A 27,890-nucleotide genomic window follows, 5' to 3' on the forward strand; every position below is an offset into this window, starting at 1 on the left:
CCGGCCGGGCGGCGGTCCCGGCAGACGGCGCCGACTCCCCGGGCGGCAGCGCCTGTGCACGGCGTCCGCCGCTGCGCTTGAGCCCCGGCCCAGTACTCCGCCGCCGCCCCAGCGGTGCGGGGGAGGGCGGCCATGTCCGGAGCGGCCTCCTGCCCCCTCAGGGCGGCCCCTCAGCCCAGTGTCAGTGGGAGCAGGGCGCGGTGTGGGAGCCGCCATTTCCACTGTGACCGCCGTCAGACCCGGGCCTTGTTACCGGCAGATTAAAACCCGGTAACAAAGGAGTGGTTGGTACTGCGGCTGTACACATGAAAATGTAGCTGAGGTCACGTGAATCTCGTGGCCTCCTGACCTTTGCCTGTTCAGCTCCATGAACAGTCATTACGTGCTCTCTGTACACCTCATCAGGTGTTACAAAATAGGACTAAAAGCATTTTTAAAATCTGTATTACGGTCTCTTTTCCAGAAGAAAGCCACGTGTATGGGTCTTTATGTGTGACCTATGAACCCTCACCCGTGTATCTACAGCCCTGAATGTTTTTAGGAGCAAAAGGAGGCCCGTGTCTGTTCTGGAGAGGGGCAGGTGCACGCTCGGGCAGCGGGAGCAGGCCGTGGGTAAGGTGGCTGTGGCCAGAGGGGATGCGAGAGCTGTGGGAGCCAGCACCAGTGGTGGGTTTCAAATCCAGGGGGCTGTAGAGCTGCTCTGTGGAGAGGGGAGTGCAAGAGGTGGACTCTGGCAGAGCCTGCGTAAATTGTTGAGATAACAGCAGTGCAGCTGAGGTTTTGAGATGGAGCGATCATGAATACAACTGGTTATCTCTAACGCTGCTTTTCGTTTGGGGTTGGAGGCAAAACTGTGAGGCTTTTCTCCTGCCTGGGTGTGTGTCTCTTTTTGGGAATGAAGAAGCCCTTGCCTCTAGCAACAGGAAAACGAGGTACTACAGCTGTCACTGGGCTGGGTACTAGTACGTGTTTATGCATGTGAGATGTAATAGGGATGACTTAAAGCAGCTATCGCTTCTGAGTAAGTGTGCACTGCTGCCACTGGCTTCACTAAGTCATCCATGTCCCTAGGAGGGAATTTAACTCTTATTATTTTTTTTTTAATTTAAGAAATGTAAATGTATATGTTCCAAAGACCAACCACGTTTAGATGTGGGGGGCTGGAGCATCCACAGATTTTTGGAGTTCCTTCACACCTTTTTTAACGAATGAACATTTTGTCAAATATGTGTATTTCACTGTAGGGATTCACTGACCTAAAATCCTCCCCTCGGGGAGGAGCTGGGTGCGCCATGCCCATGAATTACAAAGCCAGCTTGCTGAATTACGCCCCGGCTTGCAAACCCCAGGAAGTAACTGTGCTTTACTTTTAAAACCTAAATGAAGAAGTGTAACAAGCAGCTAAGACTTACTGAATCATTATTACAGTCAGATCTGATGATTAACTGCTTGAGGCCAATTTTGTTCCTTATTTCCTTTTTTCTTCACCCCCCCTGCCATGTCTTAACCGGACCCTGCTAGAGCTGAAGAGGGCTGCTGGTGCACAGGTGAGGAAGGCTCAGGCCCCCCGGGCAGCGGTTAAGATGTCGATATTCTTTGCCAGCTGTTCACAATTCGGTATTTCTGCGTTCCAGTTTTGTTATTTAAACTCCTCTCTCGGGGATGTGGGAGAGGCCAATCATCAGAGGATTTTTATTTTTTTTATTATGTTAAAAGCCAGCTCAGGCACGAATCTCTCTGGTAGCGGTGGTACCGCGCCTCTGTCTCCTGCCTCCCACCGACAGCCGCCCGCTTTTTGGGGGACCCCTAAACCCTCCCTGCCGCCGAGGCTGCCCCGGTGAGGCCCGCGGGCCCGGCCGCTGCCCTCCCTCCTGCGAGGGGACCGGCGCAGGGGCCCACCCGGCCGCTGTCGCGGGGCGTTATCCCCCTGCGGGGAGCCCCGCCGCCGCCGGGCGGGGAGCGCCGGGGGCCGGGGCCAGAGCGGGGGCGCGGCGGGTCGCGCCATGGGCTCGGCGGCCGGCGGCGCCCTGAGCGAGGCCCGGTGCCGCCGTGGGCCGCAGCTTGTCCGGGGCGGCGCCGGCTGTGCGAGAGGGCCGCGGCGGCGGCCGCCGGGGGCGGCGGAGCTGGAGCGCCGCCATTAGGGGCCTCTCGCGCGGCGTCCGCCGGCCGGGGCTCGGCCGAGGGAGGGAAAACCCGAACGCCGTGAGTACCGCTGGGCACGGTGATCGCCGCGGGCGGGGGGGCGTCCTGTTTCAGTGCAGGAGGTGACTGGAGTGGGGTTACTCGTGTGTGTCGGCGCCGAGGCTGGCGTGGGGTTACTCGCGTGGAGGCCGGGCGGGAGCCGCGACCTGGCCTGCCGTGGCGGACGGGCGCAGGGGCCCGCGGCTCGCCTCCCCGCCATCTCCCGAACGCCCCGGGTCCTCCTGCTGCTGGGGGGCTGATGCCTTCCACCGCTCCCGCCTTGGTTTTCGGCTCATGGGGCACCCCCAAAGCCTTCGCTAACAAACAAAACAGCGCTGGTGGGGCAACATCGATTGAAACCTGCGGCGTTAAACCACGCCTTTCTCTGTGCATCCTGCTAGTAACACCTTCAGGTTACTGACAAAACACAACACATTTTAAAAGGCACTTGCTGATTGTTTACTGTTTGCGTTTCTCGGCTTTGGCAGAGTGAGCCAGTTTCACTTTCAGTTCTCAGTACTGCAGCCCTTCAAACGGGAGTGGATACTTGTTTAAAGTGTACATAAGCAAAATAGTAAGTTTCAGCTAGAGTCAGAAAGTAATCCAGATACATTAAATTAGGCTTGCTTTTAAAGGGGCTTTGGTTGATTTCTGTGGAAAAAAATGTTTATAGGTGAGGTAGAGTCTGAACACAATGGTGAAAATAAGGCTTTTACTTTTTTTCTATTTAGTATCAACACATTCTTTTACTCAACAGTTTTGCAGTTTGTATTTACACCCTCTAACGATGTGAATTTGCCTAGATTGTAGTTCTAGACTAGAACCTAGACTAGGTCATACATGTAGCTCTGCAAACTGCTTGTCAGAGGCCCATGTGCTCATTTCAGTGGGACTGTATTTAAGAGAAACAGTCTGCAGGGGTAAGGTTTAGTTTATACCCATAGTTGAAGGTGAGAGCAGAAGGCAATAAGGACAGAACATAAATCTTGCAGAGTACAATAGATTTTAAAAAGCAACTTCACTACTAAGTTCAACAAGAAATTGTACTGATTTAATTCACCATAGAAGATTTTATTTAGATTTTGTTCAGTGACTTTTCATACAGGTGGATTTGTGCTTCCATAGGAGCCATGTGCATCCTGGCATTTTTTTTTAACATGTATTCCTCACAGAAATCTGTATTTTCTGACTGTTTTTTCCTTTCTAGGTTCTTTGTCTCCCCTTTATGCCTCAAAAATAGTTCAATTCATTTGTCTGTTTTTGGTCAAGTTTGACAGCAGAGCTCAAATCGCAAAGATAATTTCTTACAAGTTTTGTGAAAATTGTCTGTGGAAAGGAGAGGGGCTTAAAATAGTATCCTCAATAAGGAATAGGCAGTGACATTTGCCACTCCCTCTATTCAGGAGGTATCAGACAAACGATATAGCAATGATAGCCGTTGGTGATTATTACTAGCAATGTCATGTGTTAGCAGTGTTATGCATCATTTGATTTGCTGTCGTTACCAAACACTAGGTAAAGATGCTCCTCCACTTTGCAGTCACAGTCCCCTGGGAAAGGGATATGCGAATGGTAAGCCAGGGACAGCATAATGGTCCATGAATTGTAAGCATCTGTTACGATTACAGTTTCAGAACTCTGTCACGTATGTGCTGAAAAATCCACAAGTCCCATCTGTTTCGATTTGAAGTTACTGTATTAAAATGTTTGGATACTAATAAATATTACATTTTCAGACTAGGAGACCATGCAAGGCTTTGTCATTGTTTGAAATTTTTGCCAAGGATCTGGGTAAAAGCCAGAGACCTGAGACTTCTGAGTTGCCATCCAATCATTGACCAGCTGGAGTAACCAAAGCTTTTTAAACCTGGGTGCAGAACATTGCCTAAACAAGGCTTTATGCTATGCAGGTGCACAGCCTGAAAAACAGCCAAAAAGAACTGCTACTCCAGAGTGCCTTTCTTACGGACAAGCTCTGTGTTCCTTGGCAAGTAGTACAAAAAGTGGGATTAGGTCTCTAATTTAAGGTGCTGAGTTGTGGTTCTCTGTAGTAGTGTGTGGAGAGAAGCAGGTACTGCTAGAGGACATGTCATTCCTTCTGTCTGTCTGAGAGACTACCTAGTGTCTAAGACAGTGTTAGAAACATGCTTTTTCTTTTTCATACACAATGTGTAAAATTGTCAAAAAAATGTATTAACGTAATTTTTCCTAATTTTTGTTTGTTCCTGTATCAGTATTAGTGGGGCTGATAGGCTTAGAAGACTGAAAACAAAGGATCTTCACAACATCTTGCATCTACAGGATTGTGGCTCTGCACTGATGTCAGTTCAGAGTTCAAGCAACATAATCCCACTACTCTTATAATAATAATTTGTCTTTGTGAAATAAGGCAAGATGGAGGAGAGATTTAAGGCTGCTACAAAAAACAATTGTGGAAATGTAGTTTAAATGCAGGTTACAGAAGGCAGAAGTCACCAGCCATGGATATTGCTGATCTCTTAGAATCGGAGAAAAAGAGAATGCAGGGACCAAACCCTCATTGCAGGTTAATTTACATAGAATAGATCATATTTGTTCTAAACTAAAGTCTAGCAACAATTAGATTAAATGAGGGCATAAGAACTTTTTTGCTTTATTATCTAGCATTCTGTTGTTCATGCAGCGTCAGGACAAAAGGTTGGCTAGATGAACTGACATAGCTGCTACTTCTAGAGACTGATTTTCATGCTTAGGGCTACTGTAGTGAAATATATTTGGTCTTACCTGACATGAATATAGTAGTCTTCCTCTGAAGACTTTGTTTAAGGGAACACATGTGGCTATATCCCTAGCATAGGACCTTATGGAAAGTCAGGAAGTTGGTTTGACTGATGGGAGTACAACTTGTGATGGTGACTTACGTGTCTGATAATTTGACTAGAACAGATTCCCTTCTGTCTTATTGTAATGCTTCATTTTTCTGATAGCAGACTGTTTTCTTCAAGCTATGAGACTTTATCCTCTGCTTTTAGTAATAGTTTTTCCCATTAGGGCTGCCTGCAAGCTTGCTGTGAAGTATCTCTAGATTTAGTATAAGAGTGGATTTGGGGAATGTACCCAGTTATGTCTAGATACAGGCTGGCCCTCTCTGGTGAGAAGCTGAGACAGATGTTTATGTATAGCTTACAAGGAATATCTCATGGAGGAGAATGCTGTCTGCAAACAAGCAATCTTGGAAGGGGACAGAAATCAAACGCATTATGTTCTGTGCTTTCAGACCAAAGGCTAAGTCTTGAAAACATGATTCCTGCAACTGTTCACACTGTCCTGAGTGCTCTATATTTATGCTGCCACAGAAAGAACTGGTTACACTCGGAGGAGAAACACAAGAAACACTAAGGACTGAAATGCGCTTGCAGCTAAAGTATCCTCATCATGAATAGGTACACAACTATCAGACAGCTTGGTGATGGGACCTACGGCTCTGTTCTCCTAGGGAGAAGCATTGAATCTGGAGAGCTAATAGCCATTAAAAAGTAAGTATTTTTATTTGTTACTTAACAATGGATGGTCCACATTTTTCCATTCTGTGCTCCACATCACTTGGTCGTGCTGGTTTGAGTACTTAACATTCCACACAACATTTGTATTTGAAGTTGCATTGGGGCAGCATGCAAAGCTCAAGTTCCTTGTATCCTCCAAAGCCCCAGCAGAAGATAAAGAGGGTGAGATATATAACCTTATTGTGACAGTGTTCTGCTACTATGTGCAGTCAAATGTCTATTATATGTATTATTTAGAGTATTCTGCAATGCTGCTTTGGAATCTGCAGCCCCTTCCCTGCTGCTTACATGGAACATACATTTCATGGTCTGATTTCCAGTGTAATGTTAATGCTGCAGTGATAATTAACACAATGGATCTCATTGTACATTATCGGTATCTTTATGAGCTATTACATGTTGGTCTTTTCAGCTTGAGAGTTTCTTAAAATTCCTTGAGAAATCTGCTTGATTTTCTCTGCCACTTCAGCAGTGACCTCAGTTTGTAAATGGCTTATTTGTCCTAGTTCTGGTAAGAGACAGCTGTAAAGCATTGCAGGCACCTTCCTGAAATACCGACCATGACCCAGGACATACTTGTCAAAAGAGCCTTCAGTACAATGCTGGTTTGTATGAACAGTCAATAGCTGGCTTTAGCAACTTTCTAAATCCTCTGTGCTGAGGGTATTTTTCCTGTATCAAACCTTGCCAGAGGCAGCTTTGATTTTCCTTTTGTAACGTGGTAGAAACTCAGATATTTCAGAACAAACCAGAAGATGGTACTCTCTTAGCTTACACATTAATGACAATCTGTTATTAAGAACAGAAATGGCCTGGTGGCTGAACACACAAGACAGTAACTGCAAAAACACTACTTAAACAAAAAAGAAAAAAACCCAGACCCCCTTCACAGAATGAAGGACTTGTAGTTCTTAAACTATTGTAATTATAAGAGCTGATTTCAAACTGGAAACTTGGTACAGCAATAAGTAATACTGAGTAATAATAATTTAATAATAATTGACTCAGATCTTCAAAGGGTGCCTAACTCCCTCTGAAATAGAGACTCGAAGCAGTTGGATATATTTGTAAGTTTAATCTCTGCTCTTCCGTGTGTGTATGTGTGAGCTTTCATCCTGTTTGTCCTAAAGCATATAGTTACGTATGACAGAACTGAGTCATAATCAAAATGCATATGAACAAATAGGACCATATGTTACACACAAATACATGTTCAGAGTTATATTCTGGCTTAGGAGAAGACAGATCTGCCATGCAGTTTGTTTCTGTTAGAGCAGAGTTGATTATAAGCTTGAAAGAAAGGCAGAATTCAAAAACCACTTGGCATGATAGTTGCAACTTGCAAAGGAGAGAGAAACATGGGGACCAGTGGACGCTGAAAAATGAAGAAATACAACTTAAAGGGGAAAGGTATTGAAATTACAGAGAAATCAAAATATAGAGAAGCAGCAAGAAGAATATGATAAAATTGGAGACCCAGTGAAGTGGTTTAATTTGGTCTTCATTAGATTTGTTTCAAAATTTAGTCGGAGTTGTTCATAACTGTTTTAACCCTTATTCTTTTTACAATTAGACTCTACTCCACCACACTGTATACTGGAAAGAAAAATAGCATGCCTTGACTTGTTGAAGGCTCTTGAAATTTTTGCAGCAAGATAGATATATATATATGAAAAAAGGCAATCCTGTGTAACAGTAATGCTTTTAAAGAGTGTACTTTGCCTAGAGATGTAAAGTTTTTTGACAAAGGAGATACCACCTTATATTTTGATGGAAGAACTGAATTGTTAAGTTTTAATGAGACTTACGGGTCTAAGACCAGCTGATGTTGACCATGTATTAATCGTTTTTTTTCCCTTCCACTATTGTAGAATGAAGAGAAAGTTTTATTCCTGGGAGGAATGCATGAACCTTCGAGAGGTTAAGGTACTTGTTTCATTCAATGGTTAACTTCAGATTAGACAATCCCTGTCACATTTTGGGATAGCATCAAATTCTTTCCATCCCTTTACCAAAAACTCCCCCCAACATAAGCTGAGGCATATGGCATTGCAGTTCTGTTTCCTGGCTCTGCATTTGAACTGTAGTCTTGCAGATTCTTAAAATTCTTATTAAAATTCTGTAGTTATACAAAAAATAATTTCCTCCTTGCAGTGAGTGGTATGTGAGAGAGCTTTCATATCACAAAACCTAGAGTTGGTTGATCGGTGTTTGTTTTTATGAGCTTGAGAACACGTGCCCTTTGCACAGCAGTAACCTTTGTACATGCAGTTGTTTCTGGATAGTTGGTTTGGGGGCAGACATTTAGCATGAAATTCTGACATCAGCAAAGCTTTAGGGCTATGTTCTAAGGACCTCCCTTAATTTCTAGTTCTTGCTATCACTGTTGCAAACATGCAGAAAACCTAGGTCACTTTTCTTACAGTACCATGTATTGGTTGCTGTGTTGCTACAGCAAGAATGAACGTAGAATACGCTGAAAAGTTGGAAAGAAGGAGAATGAAGACCCAAGTATGCTGGTTTTGGCTAGGATAGAGTTAATTTTCTTCATAGCATCTTGTATGGGTCTATGCTTTAGATTTCTCACCAAAACAGTTTTGATAACACAGGGTGTTTTAGTTATTGCTGAGCAGTGCTTGCACAGCCTCAAGCCTTCTCTGTTTTTCATGCTTCCCCGCCAGCAAGTAGTCTGAGGCTAGGCAAGAGGCTGGGAGGGGACACAGCCAGGACAGCTGAACAGAGGGACATCCCATATGACATTGTGCTCAGCAATAAAGCTGGGGAAAGGAGGAGGAGGAGGGGACAGTCAGAGTGATGGCATTTGTCTTCCCAAGTAACCATTACGTGTGCTGGAGCCCTGCTTTCCTGGAGAAGGCTGAACATCTGCCTGCTGATGGGAAGCAGTGAATGAATTCCTTGTTTTGCTTTGCTTGCGTACGCAGTTTTTGCTTTACCTATGAAATTGTTTTTATCTCAACTCATGAGTTTTCTCAGTTTCTGCCCTTCCGATTCTCTCCCCCCTCCCACTGGAGGGGATGAGTGAGCTCAGCTGCCCACCAGGGTTAATTCACAATACCAAGAAAGAGTTTCCAGGGTTATATTTGCTCCTGAGTCTAACCTGACTATTGCCAGTGCAAGTACAAGAGTGTGAATTCTGCTAGTAAGAAGTTACTTACAGAGAAAATGCAACTGTTTTGGTGCCTACTATGATGCCAGATAGCTGGCTTTTGAATGACCAATATGTATGCTGTATATATATCTGGTAATACTTGGAGATCTGGTCTTTGTTCTCAGAGCTGTCTGATTATTTAAAATTTTGAAGATATTTTGAAGCCAAGTCTGCATCGGTGAAATAGTTTTTTTTCTTTGTCATTAGAGTAAGACCCTTGTAATATCCTGTTTGTATTTTCTGTTTCTAGTCTTTGAAGAAATTAAACCATGCCAATGTCGTAAAGCTGAAAGAAGTTATTAGGGAAAATGATCATCTGTATTTTGTGTTTGAATACATGAAGGAAAATCTTTATCAGTTAATGAAAGAAAGGTATGTAACAGCATCACCCATTCCTGATACCAATTAATTACTTGAGTAATGTGCTTTTAACACCCCTGTTACTTTTCAGAGGACTTTGGATCATTTGTTTAGGCTTAGATCACTATGGCTTAAAGCTGTATGCTGCAGTAGGAGCTGTGGCTGTCACCTTTGAGCATATCCCAGACAGTTTAGTGAGAGTTTCCAGTGTCTCTTTGCAGATTAGCCTGGTAGATAAGCAGGGCACTCTCTTGAGAGTTAGGAACTGTGGACTTCTAATAGCCCTCACGCTGAGGAGGCATTGAATCTAGAACTTTTAGATTTCTAGGTAAGTACTCCAACCAGGAATGCTTTTCCTATTAGAGGGTGATATCACCACCTCTTCTATTATGGCTTTCTCAGATAAATGAATAAATAAAAAGTGGTTGAAATGGTAATCATGAGTCAAATTCTGGATTGCTTCTAGGAATTATTTTTTTGCCTTGCAATTTGAACTGACAAGTCCACAGACTGCCTATTTTATTTGTCAGCATTCTTATTGCAATACAATCTAGCTTTTTGATATTTACTGGAGCATTAGTGAAGTCTTAATTTTAGCCTTTGGGCCATGATAGCGTCCTCCAGAGGATAATTTGGAGCAAAATAGCTTCCTGCTTTGAATTGTTCTCCAAGGAGGCCATTTTCTTTCTATGGACCATAGAATTAGCCTGAGAGATGACGGTAATCTTACTTGATTTAGCAAAGTAAGGTTATTGTTATAACAGATCTCTGTGAATACTGCAGAAAATACCTTTTTAAGCATGAAAATATTTTATTATGCATGGACAGCTATAGAACAACTTTAACTAAAATGGGTGCATGTATATGGATGCTGATTTTTAATTATACGAAATGATGAACCTTGAGAAAATGGTTCAGGTGCATAACATACCAATTATCTTTAGGAGTTTCTTAGAAATGCTTGATATATCCTGCTTTCTTATGAAAACAAAAAGGGCAGTTGTCTGTAAAAGTGTGCTACACCTCATATTCTCTATGGTTTAATTAGGCCTTGGATTGGTTAGCCATTGTATAAATCAAACCTTTAAGAAAGTGATTTATTTGCTTAAGTCTTAGTTAAAATTGCCAATCTTGCTGGAAGGGACTCTAGAGGAAATATGACTCTCCTTCTGCCTGTAATTAAAAAAATAAGTAAATATGAAAAGCTGACTCTAGTAGCTTATCTCACTTCGGAAGTATGCGATGGTCAGGTTTTTTTGAGAGGAATCAAGCTCAGGAAATTGAATAAGGCCCAGGCCATCTTCTTAATTCGCTGTTCAGCTCTTTCTGAATAAAATTGTCACTGATTTCCACCCCAGCTCCACTGTGTTTTGGCATGCACAGAGGCAGCTGGTGCAGAGCTGTTTGATCAGAATTCTCTCTTGGTAAATGGGGCTATCATTAAACTGCCTGTCATGGCTCGTCTTCTCGCCTGAATATTATGAGAAGAGCCTCTTGTTTTCAGTGGTAGCAGATGAGGCTGTTTTTTCAGACAACAGAAGAGAAAGAAGTAGCACATCAGCTGTTAAATAATAACACAGAAAAGGCATGAGTAAGGCTTGTATATGCTCTAGAAGAGAGGCCAGAAGAAACCATGCATGAAAAGCACTAAATTAACATGAGCCCTTGCTGTCTTGAGGAGTGTGCCTCACAATCTGTACGTGTTAAGGTTTGTGCAGTTTGGCCGATTTTGTTTTGTTTTTTCTTTTCTTTTTTTCCCTTTTTTAAATTTGCTGTCCCACATAGTCTACATATGATGCAACATAGTCTTAATATAATGTAATATGGCAGTTCTGCAAATACTGTGTAAATTTTATTGGAGAAATAAACTACATGAGACTGCTTAAAATATACCTACCAGTTTTATTGTTACTGTTACCTTTTGTCTTTGGTTCATTAGATAGCATAAACTAATGTGTGAACTTAATATTTATGTCTTCTCTTTTCTTTTATCCCATAGAAACAAACTGTTTCCTGAGTCTACAGTTAGGAATATTATGTATCAGATCCTGCAAGGGCTTGCATTTATCCATAAGAATGGTGGGTTATGTTTTAGCAGTAAACATTTTGAATTAGAGCAAGGTAGTGTCTGTGTAACTTTTTTTAATGAGTATACTAACAATTACATTACTAACTTTTGTAAAGGAAGTGGTCAAAAGAATGGCACTATATGAGAGATTCAGATTACTGAAAATATTCATATTGTACAGTTGCCTGATATTTTAGTCTGGAGGTTTACTTAGTTCCTTTTCTGTAGATTTCTACTTTCTCAAACTAGCAGCTGGCCACTTTCTGAAACTCATCTGATGTTAATGGACTCATTTCTTCATAGATTTAGAGGTCCCCTGAGATTGGGAATAAAGGAAAAATTACTCTTCTCTCAAGGTACACACAGATACCTGAATAAAATGCACATTCTCTGTAAGATATACTTAAAATAATAATGTCTGAGTGCCAAACAACTTTCATTGCATGGCCTTCCAACTCATTTTTACAATAATGATAAAAGCTAAAGCTGTGTACCAGCCAGTGGTAACAAGACCCACTTGATTAATAAAAAAAATTACTTATTTTAATAACTTCCTCACCATGTTTTTCTGCCCTCTGCAATTCTACCTGCTAAATACACTGTAGTATATGTTGCTGGTCAGCTCTTATCAGAAGAGAACTAACATCAGTGGCCAAAGTCCTGGAAGTGAAAGGCTTGTAGCACCAGCATTTCAGTTCAGTTGAACACATTTAACTTTGTTTTTCAAAACATTTTCAAGCTAATGGCTTTATTATCTGTTCTGATGGGGCTTGGATACTCTTCTGAAACCAAACTAGAAATTCCAGTCTGTTCCGGTGAGATACAAAATATTTAAAACCAGAAAAATAATATTATTTATTTCCAAAAATCTAAGCCACCTTTTTTAATAAATTGTCAAATGGATCACAACCTTTCAGAATACATTTTACTGCTATTTAACTTACTATAGCTATAAAGAATTTTGTGTTGAAACTGTCTTGTTCACTGACTTGCTACACACTAGACTGATACTTCTCCCAAGATGTTGCAAATCTGTGGTTACAAAGATCTGGAAATTTATGGCAAGCCTGACAGGATGGTCTTGATGGTCTTGTGGCTCACAGTGTAAGACTGGGTGTCCCAAGATTTTCTCTGCCACAGTTTTGGAAAAATTGCATGAACTTTTTTCCCCTCTCTTATTTCTCTCTTCTGCACCTGTGTGGCATACAAATGCTTGTCAAGTAAACTTTTTAAGTTCTTTGCCCATCCAAACTCTAAGCATCTTTTTACAAATTTGCCATGAAATAAATTGCCTCAGAAGCATTCTGTGCGTGCATTGCATGTCTGTGCAGCAAAATATAGAAGTGATTGTACTAAATGCTGAAAACAACCTTCATTGTTCTGTCTGGTACCTTCTGTAAAGAGGCAGTAGTTCAAGCTGGCACCAGAACATCTACTTAATATCCCTAGGAAGGACGTGATCTGCTGGTTGGTAGAAATTTACAGCACTATCTCTTCATTGCTGTTATACGTTAATCTATCAAACAAAAGTTAGTTATACTTGACGATGTAGGCACATCCTGTGTGAATGTTTTTTCTGTTCTCTGTTGGGAGCATGTTCATGGCCACGGAGAAAACTAAGCATATTGGAATATCTGAAAAGCAGGTTGTAGAGCTCTAGTAAGATATTACAGAGGGAGCTGTATATAGGAAACGGTAGCGTTAGATGCCTGCAAGAAAAAAGCATAAGGACAAGTTTTCCAGTCTAAGGGTGGAAGCAAATTTTGGAAGCAGTAGTCAGTAATATTCTAGCCCTCTCCTCTCATCTGCATTGAAAGAGCTCTTGCCAAATGCTCATTTGTGATAAAGTTTTGCTGAATGCAGAGAGCACTAAAAAAATAGAGATCCTCTATGTGATAGGCCAATGAGTAACAGTGCTTGCAGATTATTATGTTCTCAGATTTAAGAAAGAAGTTTCAAAGTGCAAAAAAGTTGCCTCATGTTTTAATTTGTATTCTTTTTAAAAGAACCTTTGAAGTAATTTTTTTGATATCTTCATTGCACAGTTTCAAACATAGTTAGAATGAAACTAACGTTAAAATGGTGTAAATTTTTTAATGTTAAAGAAGTGTCACTTGAAAGGGAGCTATCTGACTGAATGCTCTGAACTGTCAGTCTGATTGAAGAACCATTATACTGACTAGCTCTGTTGATCATATAAGACTTTGAACTCTGTGTTGTGCTATTCAAGCTTCAGTAGTAAGAACTAAGGCAAAACAATCCAGATGGAAAATAAAGACTACAGCTGGAGGTGGCATTGCAATGCACATCAATATTTCATTTGAATTTTAGGGTTCTTTCATAGAGACTTGAAACCTGAAAACCTCCTTTGCATGGGACCAGAACTTGTGAAAATAGCAGACTTTGGCTTAGCCCGAGAAATCCGATCTAGACCTCCTTACACCGATTATGTATCCACAAGATGGTAAGCGCTAGTATTCACCTACATTGTGTGGAACTTATAATCAAGCCTTTAAAGTAGTAAAGTATTAAATTACTGCTGAATGTAAAGCCATTTTTGATACCTCCTCTTTATGAAACTTTTATTTAAGCTTGGCATAATTTGAAAAGCTTCAGTTAGTGCAGGACGGTTTACAGATGGCAGCAACACAGGAAAAAAGAAGGAACCTGATAAGGGAGGTGGGACATGCTGGGTTTGCTGCATGTCAGGAATAAGAAAGGTTACAAGAGCTTACGTAGGTTTTAATTCTTCACTCTAGAAAAAAAAAATGAAGTCTTATGTATAGGATAGGGGAGGATAGCAGATTTTTAAAGGGATGTTTGCTCTTAACAGCAAAGAATGAAGGGCTGAATGGTTTGTTGTATGTCTGTTTGAATTGTGTTGATTGTTGGGATTTTTTTTTTTTTCCCTCTTACAGGTACAGGGCTCCTGAAGTCCTTCTGAGATCCACCAGCTATAGTTCTCCAATAGACATTTGGGCTGTTGGTTGTATAATGGCAGAAGTTTACACACTGAGGCCTCTCTTCCCAGGCGCCAGTGAGATTGATACTATATTCAAAATTTGCCAAGTCCTGGGGACACCAAAGAAGGTAGTTAAAGTGACATTCCACACTGCAATAATACTAGAGGTGTTCTACAATACAGAATGGCACACACTTAATGCTGTTGTATGGTGTTGATCTCAGATACAGTAAACTAAATTAAAACTTACTTTCTGTGAAATAAGCATTATGTAATTATGCTATAAAACCTGACATTTAGAGGAGAAATAGACCCCCGAACAGCAAACAAGGTCATTAGACTGCGATTTCATTAGGCAGAAATTTCATTTTCTCTTGCATGTTGTGTATAAACCTATGGTTTTAGAGGCTAGAAATTGGAATCATGGCAAGATTTATATCTCCTGATTCCATTTGTGCCTTTGACTTGCTCAGATGTAGAGCAAGACTTACCTCTCACCAGAGGTTTGAGGTGAAAATTTCTAGTGAAATCTTTAATGTAGTCTAGAGTAAGCTGGACACAGTCTGTTACTGATGGAATATATGCTAGTGTGCTTAGGCACTATGATATTTTACAGCTGAACTTTATTTGTAATTGGAAATCTCATTCTTCCAGAACGACTGGCCTGAAGGCTACCAACTTTCAGCCTCCATGAATTTTCGCTGGCCTCAGTGTGTACCTAACAACTTAAAAACCCTCATACCTAATGCTAGCAGTGAAGCAGTGCAGCTCATGAGAGACATGCTGCAGTGGGACCCCAAAAAACGACCAACAGCTAGTCAGGTTTGGTTTTGTTTTCTTTTTCTCACATCTGCATATGATGCTTCCTTTTGCTGCAAGACACCTTAAATAGACAGTCATTTAACGGTTGTTCAGGGGTGCAGTTCTTAGAAGGGAGAAGAGCAGAAGCCAAGAATGACTTGGAAGACAGAGGGGAGTAATTAAAAGAGAGTAGTGAATCTTTTGCATGCAACATCAACTGCATGGGGGGTGTGCTTAGTGATCAAATGTGTGACTGCAGTGTGTGGACGTACACCTGAATTAAGTGTAATCCAGTCACTGTGAATAGCAGCATAGTGAAGGTAGGGTGTACAGCTGAAGGTTGTGATGCCGTTCTTTCATTGCTGTTGATACACGCCACAGATTCACAGGAAGGTTAAGGTTGGAAAGGGCCTTTGGAGGTCATCTGGTCCAACCCCCCTGCCCTAGACAACATGTCCCAGTGCTCAGTCACCCTCACAGTAAAAAAGTGTTTCCTGATATTCAGAGGGAACCTCCTGTGTTTCACTTTGTGCCCATTGCCTCTGGCCCTGTCACTGGGCATCACTGAAGAGAGTCTTGCTCCATCTTCTTTGCACCTTCCCTTCAGGTATTTGCATACTTTGATAAGATCTCCCTGAACCATCACATGTCCAGGCTGAACAGTCTCAGCTCTCTTAGTCCTTCCTCATACGTGAGAAGCTCTGGTCCCTTAATCCCTTGATGGGGCCATGAAGATCCCTTTGCTGGACTCTCTCCATTATGTCCATCTCTCTCTTCTGCTGGGAAGCCCAAAACTGGACACGGCACTCCAGGTGTGGCCTCACCAGTGCTGAGCAGAGGGGAAGGATCCCTGCCCTTGACCTACTGGCAACACTCCTGTTTGTGCAGCCCAGGACCATTAGCCTTATTTACAGCAAGGGCATATTGGTAGCTCAAGTTCAGCCCGGTGTCTACTAGGTCCTTTCCTGCAAAGCTGCTTTCCAGGTAGTCAACCCCAGCATGTACTGGTGCATGGGGTTGTTCCTCCCCAAGTGCAGGGCTTTGCACTTCTCCTTGTTGAGCTTCATGAAGTTCCTGTCAGCCCATTTCTCCAGCCAGTCAAGGTCCCTCTGGATGGCAACATGACCCTATGGTGTATCAGCCACTCCTTCCAGTTTTGTGTCATCAGCAAACTTGTGCTTGCACTCTGCACCACCATCGACATCATTAATGGAGATATTCAACAGTATCTGACCCAATATTGACCTTTCAGGTATACCGATGCCTACTGGCCTCCAACCAGGCTATGTTCCACTAATCACCACCCTCTAGGCCTGGCCAATCAGCCTGCTTTCAATCCACCTTACTGTCTGCTCATCCAGCCCAGCATTGCCTGGGTAAGCCATCTTATACAAGGCAGTGTGCAGGGCAGTCTCAGCTCGCTTATGCTGTAGATACGTCCCAACATCCTGTGCATGAGCATATCCCAAGTCATCAGTGTTGCCTATATAATGGTCTAGTTGATGTTGTTGACATTAGCCACTGATTTCAGATATCAGTACTGTGGTAGCACCCAACTAATGAAATGAGCAGGGCACCTTTTGAAAAACAGATGTGATTCTGGGTTAAAATCTGGCTTGACTTCAATAGGACTGTGGCTGAACCTTTGTCATTATATCAGGCCTTCATTGCAAATTGTAATAAAAAGCTTTAAAGCTAATTAAAGCAGTTAAAAAGTAAAACAGATTAAGAACTCGCAAAGGTAATGAAAATCAAAAAGTAGTGACTAATTTGGTATTAAGAGCCATTAGCAAATGTTTTACAATAAGGTACAAATATGGTGAGGAATCTGAGTTTTTAGAAGCTTTTTCCAGGAGAGGTCTTTGAGAAGAGAAGATAAGTATACCTGAAACAGCAAGATGAGCAGAGATGAATTGCCTTTACTGATAACTCCTTAATTACTTGTAAGGCAGGATAAAGATATTTTTACCAACATGTCTTCCAAAAAAGAGAGAAGCTAATTTTCATAAGAGTTATATTTCTTTCACTTGATTCGGTCTTGGAACTGGAGAGTGGAAAGGATGGGATGTCTCTGGGGTCATTCAAGTTTTGATGGCTGAATTTGTGATGACAGGTGTGCACGTGTTTGCATGTGTCTGGACACACACACATGAAGAGACAGCACATAATGAAACATGTCTCTAGATGGCATGTACCTGGTTAAGTATCTTACTTCTGCAGATCCTTTTCCTTTTGTGCAAGTCCACAGAAGATTTGATAACTTGATATCTGTTGAAAATTTTCTACTATTGCAGCATTAATCTGAAGTAGATTGTGCTCACTAGAATCTAGTGTTGAGAGATGGGTCTTCTGCTGTTTCCCACCCCAGAAAAAAGGAAATTAAATTTGTACTGTCACATAGGGCTAGGGTAAGTTAACTTTGGTTTCCTAAATTGGATCCTAACATCTTCATTATGTTTTAGGCACTTCGATATCCGTATTTCCAGGTTGGGCACGCCCTGGGTGTTCAGGAACTGGTGAGACAAAAGGAACTGCATAATAAATCGTCTCTGCATATTAAGCCTGTTCCTCCAGCACAACCCCCTCCGAAACCTCACGCCCGCATTTCGTCAAGGCCTTTTCAACAAAGCCAGTCTTCTCAGCCCTTGGTGTACCCATATAAGACAGACAACTCTAGGACTGAGCACAGTAACTACTTACAGGAGGACAAGTCTAACCAGGTTCTTCTGCCTGCAATTCACAATAAGGTTCCTCAGCAGGTAAAGGTCCATCTAGGATAAGATACACTTCCTGATATACTGCCTGATTTTTCCTTAAATGTGTTTCTTTTTCTTGTTCTCATTCAAGTTCTTATACTTTACTAAAAGGATAGGAAATGGGAATAAAGAATAGTTAAAACTTTCTGTTAGAAAGTGGAAGTTACTCTGTTGAAATCTAAATCCAGTTGCTATAGAACAAATAAGTCGATTTGTCATTTCAAAGCCATTTTATACTTCCCCTTGTTTTAAAGCACCACTTAAAGGATGACACTGTGATTTCATACAATAAAAAGGATGTACAGCGGTCAGAATATTAATGGGGTTGAAGCTAAATAGTATTGAGATGAGGGGGAGGGGGCTATTGCCTTCATCCATTTAAGGCATCCAGTTTATGTGTCTGGGAGTAATAGTCCCTTCAGGCTTCTATACTGGCCATAGAAAACAGCATATTCTTCTTTCAGCATAAGAACCTACCATTTTTGTTGATTATACAAGGAGACTGACTGCATAAGGTAGGTGACGAGAGCAGACAGTGTGAATGCTGCTGCTAAGAGATCGATTGGTCTTAAGTAGGGTCTGTGCTGGCCATATACAGAGTTGCACAAAGTTGAAATGCACTGATGGGCTTAAATGGCTGAAGAGACACAAATTTGTACCTATGCTGTCCTGCAAGAAAAACGGATTTTATAAATGTCTAAGCACAGGCTTGTGGAAATGTGAACGTGCATGCAGTTCTGTGCTCCTAAGATGGGTCAAGAAATAAAAATTGAGTGTGAGCTAGTTGTTTGGGAGGTGTGTAGTGAAATATAAATAGGATTGGAATAGAGACCTGAGAAACTTACTCTTTTGTCAGTGCAAGATACTTTATTACAGGATGAAACACAGAAGATATGTATTAATGTCTCCAGGCTACAGATTGTGTTCTTAGCATGTTTAATGACAGGTTAGGATTCTGTTGTTACAGCACTACCACCACTATTACTTTTTAAAGTGAGACAGGAGACAGAAGTCCTCTTTGGTCCTGTCACCTGGTTTATAGCATAAGTGCGTGGGTTTGTTTCTTTTCAATCTTCATAACAGAAAACATCTGCTGGGACTGAGAATATAAATGGTGAACTAAAACCAAAAACTAGGCGAAGATGGGGACATCTTGCTAGAACAGTGAAGAGTTCTGAAGACTGGGATGACTTGGAAGACCTTGATTTCAGCTCTTCCATCATGAGGATGGACTTGAAAACCAAGAAGAGGCAGACTGATGAAACTCTTTGTAGGTAAGTAGGTTTCTTTTATGTCCCTGTGCTATTTGGTCTTTTAAAGGCTTCGCCTCTTTTTTCATAATGTTGCTCTTTATGCTTTCTGTGGATCTAGAAACGTATATCCAGGCCAGTAAAGGACATGCAGCTTGTCACTCTCCTGCTTTGACTTGGCTGCTTATTGAATGCTGACCTCTGAATTGCCACACATTTTTTGATGGACAGTGTACCCTTCTATACAATTCCTTGTTAATTTTTCCCCACTGAAAATGATACTTAGCTTAAGTCTTCCCAAGTTAATCTTTGAATATATACTTTCTGTTTTACATACAAACCATGTTGACATTTTCCACACTTATGAGCTGTTTTGGGTGACTCTAAGCTGCAGTTTCCATGGATCATACACAGCAGAGAAAAATTTACTGAGTGATTTATACAAACTTTGAAAGCAATATATAAGGGAACTAGAAGTGCAGATCTGATTTTCAGGGGCACTTGTATGGCTTCAGGCTGAAAATATTCCCTGTTGTCTGTGTGTTTATGCTGTAGCAAACACAGTATGAGGAGATGATTCCTGGAGATGAGATGGAGTTGAGAAGGCCAACTGTGGATAAACATATGCTATAAGGATTTGACTAAGTGTAGCAATTCTTGGGTTATAGATTTGAAAGCATTTTGGACCTGAAGCCTTCGGATGCTGTAGGCTCTGGCAGTAGTGCACCTTCCCATGCTACCTTTCCACGGCAGGACACTCCCACATTGCGAGTTTCTGCAGCAAAGCAACACTACTTGAGACATTCTAGGTATCTACCTGGTTAGTAAAAAATACTTATTTCTTTTTTCTTTCTGTAATTCCAACAGCAGTATGAAATAGTCATTGGTACATTAGGCTTTATCCTTTGAGTTTGTGGAGGGGGGACTACTGCTTAAAGAAAATGAGGAGAGATGGCCATGATACAAACTACATTTTAGCAGTCTAGCAGCTGAGATAAATCCTGCTTACAAGAAGGGGACAGGATTGATGGTACTTCTTCTTCCTGCTGGATACTCTTTTATACTTCAAAGCGTGTTAGAAAATGTCTGTTTATGTACCAAGCTATTCCCTGTTTCCCTAAGAAGGGTAAGACTGATCTTCTAGACTGGAGAAGAAAGTGCCCTACATTTACCTTAAGTATATAATACCATGAACAACAGAAGCTAACTAATACTGGGAATATACTTTGCTGTAGCTTGGAGTTAAATAGAATGCAAATCCATGTCTCTATGGAGGAATTGCATGCCTGTCTTCATGTTAACCTCTACTATACTGAGACCAGCATTGGTTCAGTATAGTAGAAGTACAGGAGGTGGACAGCATGTCTGCCTGTATTTAAAATGAGCTGAATATAAATCTTTCATAATTTCTGTTTATAAAGGCAGTGTTAGCTGTTCATTCGCTTGTAGTACTTATACTAGTCATAGTATTCCTGTATGAGAGGCTGGGAAGTCACCTGGAGGCATGTTAAGAGTGGTTTTGGTTAAGTTCACCGAACTGGACATCTGCTCTAAGATTGTGCATCAGGTAGAATGAATGCAAGCCTGTGTAACAGCAGAGATTTCAGCATGGTAATTTTTGCATTTTTGCAATAGGAATAAGCACAAGGAATAGCATAGTCTCCACTTCAAACAAAGAGTCTGTTCCATCTAATCCCTGGCCCAGTTCTGGTTTGCCTGGGAAAGCTTCCAGTTTGGGAGGATGCATTAACAGGATGAATACAGGTAAGAAGCTGTGCTTAACACTCTGAGAAAAGATGATAGGTGATGTCTCTGCAATTCCAGACAGCTGTATTTTGGGGTCGTCCATTTCTAATACATTGTCAGCTCCAAAGATATTTGACACCATGTCTGTTCTTCTTGTTGAAATCAGTTATGAGCACTGTTCCTTGAAATTGTAGACTACTTTAAACTGAAACATAGTAATTTTTTCTAATGAATCCCCAGAAGTCTGGTTTGGGGATGCATAGAAGGTTGGACAGCTTAGATCTCTTCAACCTGAAATGCTTCATCTTGCCTTCAGTTTCCCTCGTCAGTTTTTGTAAGTTGTATTTTCATGTTTCCAAATTATTTTAGCCCAGCTGGTGCATAAATGACTCAGAGGAGGAAGCTGGTCTAAATTGAATTAGCCAAACACACCACTCTTGTTATGTGAATAAAGCAAATAAAATCTATCATCTATCATAGCTTTTAATTGATGCTGTTTAAAGTAGTGAAATAATTGTAGCTTTAAAAAATTACGACAAAAAGCAAAACTCTTTAATTTTTCTTCTTCAGGTTTTTGGGGCATTTGGTATTTCAGGTATTTAATCCCTATTATTTGAAGTAATTTGTAGATTTTTACATTAGATTTTACCAGTTATACTTAAACATGCTGATGTTTCTAGATTGTATCTATGTATTTCCTCTCTGAATCTTTCTTGGCTTCAGGTTTTCATGTGATATTAAAGTTCTGCAGTGCAGTACTTGTTTTGCATATGTTGTTATGAAAATGTTTGATGAAAAAATTTCTGTTGAATCTCATCCCAAAGAAACATTTTGGACCTTCAGAAACTCTGGTTTAAAAAATAAAAATTTAAAATTTTGGAGGTAATTTAATCGGAAAATTGTTCTTTAAAGATTCAAGATGGGAGGATGTTGTAAATGGCTGAACTACATGAGAACCTTTATATATGTAGCACATGTCTCCTTCCTGGCTCTTCTACAGGTTTTTTTGCTTCTTTTGTAGCTGCATTAGGATATCATTAGATTTTTTTACCTTTTTTAATTATTGCCATCACTTCCCACAATATGCTTTGCCACTGCATTATTGCTTTAATACATTATAGGTGTATGTGTGATGGATCTGACCTGTGCATGCTAACTTGTTTAGTGTCCATCTGCGCTATGACTCTAGACTGTTTTATTTCTATGTAGTTTTGTTCCACTTTCTACGGCTTATCCTACAGGTCGGTCAGGTTTGTTCCTGCTCATCTTAGGTACAAGTCTTGTAGGTGACTTTCCACATTTGGAACATGAATCTGTCCCAATTTATTAAGCTGTGCTCTTACTGAGTTCAGTAAGAGCTTTGTGTAGCACCAGAGCCCCAGACTCACTGCACAGAAATCAAGAGTGAGTATATTCACAGGTCCCAGTTGCTGAAAGTCAAACAGAATAATTTCAGCTGAAATGCTAAGTTTTGAAACTTTGAGAAACCTTGAAAAAGCTGAGATGTCAGGGAGAAGCAGAAATTGCCCTTCTTCTAAGAGTACAATTTGTACCTCTTTTCCATTTGTCTTTAATGCAGTGTGATGCTGACAGTTGCCTGAATGCAGGTATATATAGGGTTTGGGGATTTGTAGCATCTTCAATGAAGTTCTGGTTTTCATCAATCCATGATCAGGCTTGATCTTGAATATGACCCATCAGTGCACACCTTTGTCATCTGTTGATAGTATGGGAGATCCATTGTGTTGAGCTCAAGTGTTCCTTGCCATTTCTTTCAGGGCCCATAGGATCAAGTGGTCTAACTAGTGGTTATATCCCTTCATTTCTGAAGAAGGAAGTAGGCTCTGCTGGGCAGAGGGTTCAGTTAGCACCAGTTGTGGATCCATCTTCTAGTAAGTATAGTACCAAACTTCTCTTGGTCCCTTGCTCTTTACTCTGGTAATGCTGTATATATGCAGCATGGAACTACATGTCTTTGCTTTACTTTATTTGTAAATATATGACTGACTGGAACTACAGTTTGTAACCTTGCAGAGCTTCATATGCAGACAGATTTGGTTTATTTTTACTTTGTTTATGAAATAGGTGGTTTTATCCACAGCATATTTCAATGGGACCTAGAGGTTGGTGTGAGAGCTGACACAGAATTCCCACTTGTCAAATCAGTGATAGAAATACTCCTTGTCTGGTAGGGTTTTAGGAATTAGATCCACTGTTGTTTCACATCAGCAAATTCTATTAAAAAAGGAGGCTTATTTCCTGAAGAAATAAGGATCTGGACCTGCATCCAGTTGCTGTTCAATGTGGACAGCTGCTCACTGAACCTCGGTCGCACAGTATTTTCTTTTGTCCCTTAGATTATGCTTCTCTGAAATCAGTAAGACCTCATCTTGGACGGCCATCATTCAATTCACCTACAAAAAGCACACCGAGATTAATGCCTCTCCCACCACCAGCTCAGCCGATCCACGGGCGTGTTGACTGGTCGGCAAAGTATGGTGCTCACCGGTGACGTGTGGAAATGCTCTCTGAACCAGTGGATGTGTCCCCTGAAATGGTGGCTAACATGAGACAATTTGGTACTGTTTTCTATACCTGTAAATTTAAAAGAAACAGATCTTCTATGAACAAGACATTTTTTTACTTTTATTTGTGTTAATTTGAATGCGATCTTGTACCTTTTTGTATAAAATTGTTTTGTTATATAATTGGGTCCAGTTATTTTCATAAATCTGATACATTTTGTATATATGGCTTTGGGGGTTTGGCATTTTTATATGATAAATTTTTATAATGAACTTTTTTAAAATTTAACTTTTCCTTTATTAGATTCAACTTTTTTATAAAAGTGGTTTTAAAAAAGCAAAGTGGTGCAATATTGCAGTGGAAGAGAAGTACTGAGGAAGGGGCATTCATTAGACATTTTCTGAAGTTTATGTGCCAAATGAGGCTGTATAATTTCATCATTGCCATGTCTTGATGCCATGCTTCTGTTGTCCTATTTGCTTTGTACTGACATCAAAGGAGTGAGTGACTAACAGTCTAAACTCTCCTTTGCAGTCACTGAGAGCCTGCTGAAAGTCAGTGGGAGGCTTTTTTTTTATTTATTTTTGCCTTTAAAAGGTTTTTGTTGGACTGTTTCCAGCTCCATTCTTTTGCTTTTACCAAATTTGCGGAATCTTCTTGTTTAATATAGGGTGAATACCATTCTGCAGATCTGTTTTCTGACACAGCGGTCTTTTGTCCTACTTCAAAGTTGCTTCTTGGCATTGTTCACTATGAAATAGAATGTGGACCTACCTCTGTTAAATTCATTTAAATGTTTTAATGATTTCTAAGGATAAAAATCAGATTCTGTTTATTCTTTTTTTGTTGTTGGGAATATAAGATGTGAAGACATATTTAAGACAGTATTAACAATTACAAAGTTGGTTTCAGAGAAACAAAGTATTAGTGATATGCCAGCAACAGTTTAAGGAAACAATATCTATGCAGCTGACTTAATTTTCACAACTGTTTTAAATTACATTTGGAAAAAAAAAATCCAGAGGAGATATGTTAAGGTTTAATCTTACTTCAGTATTCTTCACGTTGTAAGTGAAGATGTATGTCAGCTTCTGTAAATTAGGCCACTGGACTCTACTGGACAAAATGGGACCTTACCTGGTCCTGCTAAAAAAGGTTCTAAAATTGTAGTTGATTTCACAGAAACTGATACAGTTCTCTGAAGAGCAGTTTAACTCAGTTTATAAGATAAAATAAGTTATCAGGTTATAGAAAAGAGAAAATAGCCCCGTAGTCTAGTTTAATTCTGCACTGGAAAGGAGTGCCAGAGTCCAGCCATCAGCAAAAGATTCATTTAGATCAGTCAGCATTTGGCTGTTCCTGCACTTCCTTCCACAGAAGGAAGATAAAACAGTACAGTGCTGTGGAAGAACCTCTTTTTATAGCTGTGTTTTGGAACAGCACCACCAAAGCTGTGTGCTGTAAAAATGCATCTTTCTGCAGGAGTGTACAGAAATGCTCACCTTTCTGAGCTCAGCTTATGAGCAGATCAGGCAAATCATGCATTTGAGAGATTTAAATCCAGCCTAAAGGGATCAGAGCAGGTATGGTTCTTGGCATCTGGATGTTTCAAAGGAGCTGGATGGCTAGTGTGTCACTGAGATCCTCTCTGTGGGATCTGCTGGCGCTCAGAGGGGGCAGCCGCTGTGGACTGGTGACTGGCAACGCATGCTGGCCTTTTCAGTACATCCCATGGAGAACATGTGGGACTCCCAGGAAACTGTGCTCTGGAGTAGGCTGCTGGCTCGGTGCTATGGGAGGAGCCATGAGGAGCACTGGTTACTGCTTTTACGGACTCAGTCCACAGTGAGACAGTACGAGACAAAAAGGGAGCCAAAGGGTCTGTGCATTAAAAACAAGTATGCATGCAAGACTTACACATGCCACGGACATGTTCTGTGTCCCCCTACTCTGTTATTTGTTCATAGCAAGTACTGACTCCAAACCATACCTAACTGCTTCCAAAGCAGTGATGCCAATACACAGCAGTAAAATAAAGCAGCCATTTCATTTCTGAAGCACACGCTGGTGGTGTCTTTGGGTAAGTGGAAAGGGAAATATGTATATTTGTGTTAGAACTGGAAAGATAGTTGTTTCTCTTGGTGGAAATAAATATCTGTATTTATGTCTAGATATCATTTAATTTATTTTATCACTGAATAGTTGGTCTCAAGAGGGAACACCGTGAACCTATCCTAGGTATCCCTAGACCTAAGTAGGCAATTTAACTAGTCTGTTCCATGCGCTTAATTCCTACTAGTGGAAGCAGGAGACGAACGAGTCACGCGACCGGGCTGCTGAGGCTTGGATTCACTGTACCTAACCACAGGCACCTAAGCATGAGCTCCTTTGTTGCGAGCTGACTTTAATCCAGTGATGAGTGAGAATCATCTCAAGAGAAATTCAGCTCACCCGAGAACTTAGTAGTTCTCTGGAGATGCCTGGGTCTCTCCACTAAGGATTGGGACTACTCGATGTGTTTAATCAGGATCAGTCTGAACCTGGCCTGTAATCTCTGAGCCTTTATCAGCCCTGCAGTGATTTTCTTGACTCTAGCATTCAGGTTTTGGTCAGTCCAGCAAAAAGATTAGAGAAAGAAGTAGTACTTTTTTTGACATCCCAAATTAAAGCCTCTTTTGGAAAAAATCTAATAATCTTGATATTCAGAATCACTTCTGCTAGTTTTAACTTAGTGGGACAGAAAATTAGCTAAGTATAAGGGCAGCATTTGTAGCCTTTACTCAAGCAATTTCCTACTGAAGTTGGAAAAAGTTCTTTTTGAGTAGGGACTGAGTTGACTGAGCTATGTATTTTTACTGTGCTGTCTCAATGTGCAATACAGATAATGGAAAAGATGTAGGTCTGCTGAAATCTGGACAAGCAGCATATCTGAGAATTTATTGTATATAACCTACTATGTGTTTTAATATTTACCAACATCTTTATGCAAAATGTTTTTAGAATTCTACTGTTTACATTTTCTCAGGCTTATGCATAGCATGTAATAATGACCGTAGGAAATAAAGGAACCTGACAGTGGACTCATTCACCTCTGAACTGCAGATTTTTATAAAAGTATTGTGTAAGTGCTGTAATGTTAGCAAAAAACCCCCCCAAGCCAGAAAACCCACTTCCATGGTATTTCTGTATCTAATAAGGCTGTTGATATGAGTAAGATATTCAATAATGCAGGAAGGAAAATGTATATTGAAAGAACATTTTTCAACTTAAATGGAAGGAGAGGGTGGAATTGTCAGAGTAAAGAAATAATGGTTCTTGTTTATTCTGTGTTTTTGTTGAAAAATATTATAAATGTTTGTTTCATGCCTTCTGTGTCAAGTCTCCTGCCCAGAATAAAGTTACTCTTGAAGAAATACTGACTGACTAGAGCCTTGATCTTTTACTCAGTTTTTAATAAAAGCACTTTAGTTTGGCTTTATTTGTTTAGTTGTGTTGTGTTTTGGGTTGTTTTTTTTTTTTAAATAAGCCTTACATTTGGTGCCTTGGTGGGGTACTGCCTCCTGGAAGTTGTGCTCTTTCTGCAGGTCCACTGGTCATGTGATTTGAGTCTAAGCATGTAATTTCTGCAATAATACTGTGAGCTTCATGTAAAGCTAATAGTTTTGTCCTTGGATTTCAACTCCTCAGAAAGTCTGAAACTGCAATACTGACTTAAAACAGAAGATGCATGACACCTTGAAGAAGGACAGGCAGTTGGATGAGATGATCATTGTAGGTCCCTTGCACCTCAAATTGGTCTAGTCTAGTCTATTGTAATTTGTTCTCAGTGTCTTGTGTCACTGCTCCTCAGCTTTCTCCCCTGCTTTCAAGGCAGTAGGAGCTGAAGACATTTGGTACTTTACAAACCCTGCCCTTCAGCTGTTCCAGTGGGTTTAAAATGGATTACATGGGTGATGAAGTAGGTGAAAATACATTTAAGGTGCTGGATAGTAACTGGCATGTGTGTGAGGTGTCCTAGGAGCTGAAGGATTTGTAGGTAACTGGGGGATAGAAGTGGGAGAAGTGATAAACTGAGCAGGGCCTGTGGGGGTGGAAATAAAATTTGAGTTCCTCACTGTGCATGTGCAGTGCTCACTGCAGTGTGAAGAAGATAAATGCACAAAAGGGAAAAATGTACAAAACTGCATAAAAGGGAAGTGCACGGCTGCAAGTCACAAAACAATGGCAGACTGCCCCATGCAGTGCCTCACTTGGATGTGTCTGCAGTCTTGGAAGCTTGACTACCCTACGTTCTCCTACAAATGGACCTTGAGCTTGTTTGGAGGTTCTAGCAGGGGAGCGCAGCTACCGTATACCCTTGACCGATGAACGGTACGCCTCTATCGGGGAAGGTCGTCCTCTTCGACCGAGCGCGCAGCTTCGGGAGGGACGCACATGGAGCGGTGAGGGAGGAAGGGGACACCCGCCTAGCCAGCCAGATCAGCCGAATCAACCCTGGCGATCAATGGGGTGACAGATGTCGCAGCCAG

General features: G+C 41.1%; 1 protein-coding gene across 9 annotated transcripts; it reads left to right on the forward strand.

Annotated features, from left to right (window-relative positions):
- The first annotated feature begins 18 nt into the window (after window positions 1-18).
- CILK1 (ciliogenesis associated kinase 1) lies at window positions 19-26,776 on the forward strand. 9 transcript variants are annotated; one of them, XM_074819900.1, is made up of 15 exons: window positions 652-932; window positions 1,522-1,547; window positions 5,438-5,696; window positions 7,595-7,649; window positions 9,143-9,264; window positions 11,252-11,331; window positions 13,652-13,784; window positions 14,239-14,410; window positions 14,937-15,104; window positions 17,546-17,842; window positions 18,923-19,113; window positions 19,758-19,909; window positions 20,725-20,853; window positions 22,614-22,727; window positions 23,193-26,776. In XM_074819900.1, the coding sequence occupies exons 3-15, from the start codon at window positions 5,596-5,598 to the stop codon at window positions 23,345-23,347; spliced, it is 1,869 nt and encodes a 622-aa protein (XP_074676001.1). In that variant the 5' UTR covers window positions 652-932; window positions 1,522-1,547; window positions 5,438-5,595; the 3' UTR covers window positions 23,348-26,776. The 9 variants fall into 9 exon arrangements, with proteins under 9 accessions (XP_074676002.1, XP_074676006.1, XP_074676001.1 ...); XM_074819901.1 differs by lacking the exons at window positions 652-932; window positions 1,522-1,547 and adding an exon at window positions 19-612; XM_074819905.1 differs by lacking the exons at window positions 652-932; window positions 1,522-1,547 and adding an exon at window positions 19-612 and having other exon boundaries at window positions 5,517-5,696.
- Window positions 26,777-27,890: the final 1,114 nt, after the last annotated feature.

This window comes from Strix aluco, chromosome 3 (genome assembly GCF_031877795.1).
Source record: "Strix aluco isolate bStrAlu1 chromosome 3, bStrAlu1.hap1, whole genome shotgun sequence".
NCBI classification, from domain to species: Eukaryota; Metazoa; Chordata; class Aves; order Strigiformes; family Strigidae; genus Strix; species Strix aluco.

What these genes read in the sequence shown, in the direction of transcription:
- CILK1 (XM_074819901.1), top strand. Translation starts at nt 5,596, where the DNA reads ATGAATAGGTACACAACTATCAGACAGCTTGGTGATGGGACCTACGGC. An exon ending in TCCTGGGGACACCAAAGAAG is followed by an intron (nt 14,411 to 14,936) that starts GTAGTTAAAGTG and finishes TCATTCTTCCAG; the next exon opens with AACGACTGGCCTGAAGGCTA. An exon ending in AGTTGTGGATCCATCTTCTA is followed by an intron (nt 22,728 to 23,192) that starts GTAAGTATAGTA and finishes TTTGTCCCTTAG; the next exon opens with ATTATGCTTCTCTGAAATCA.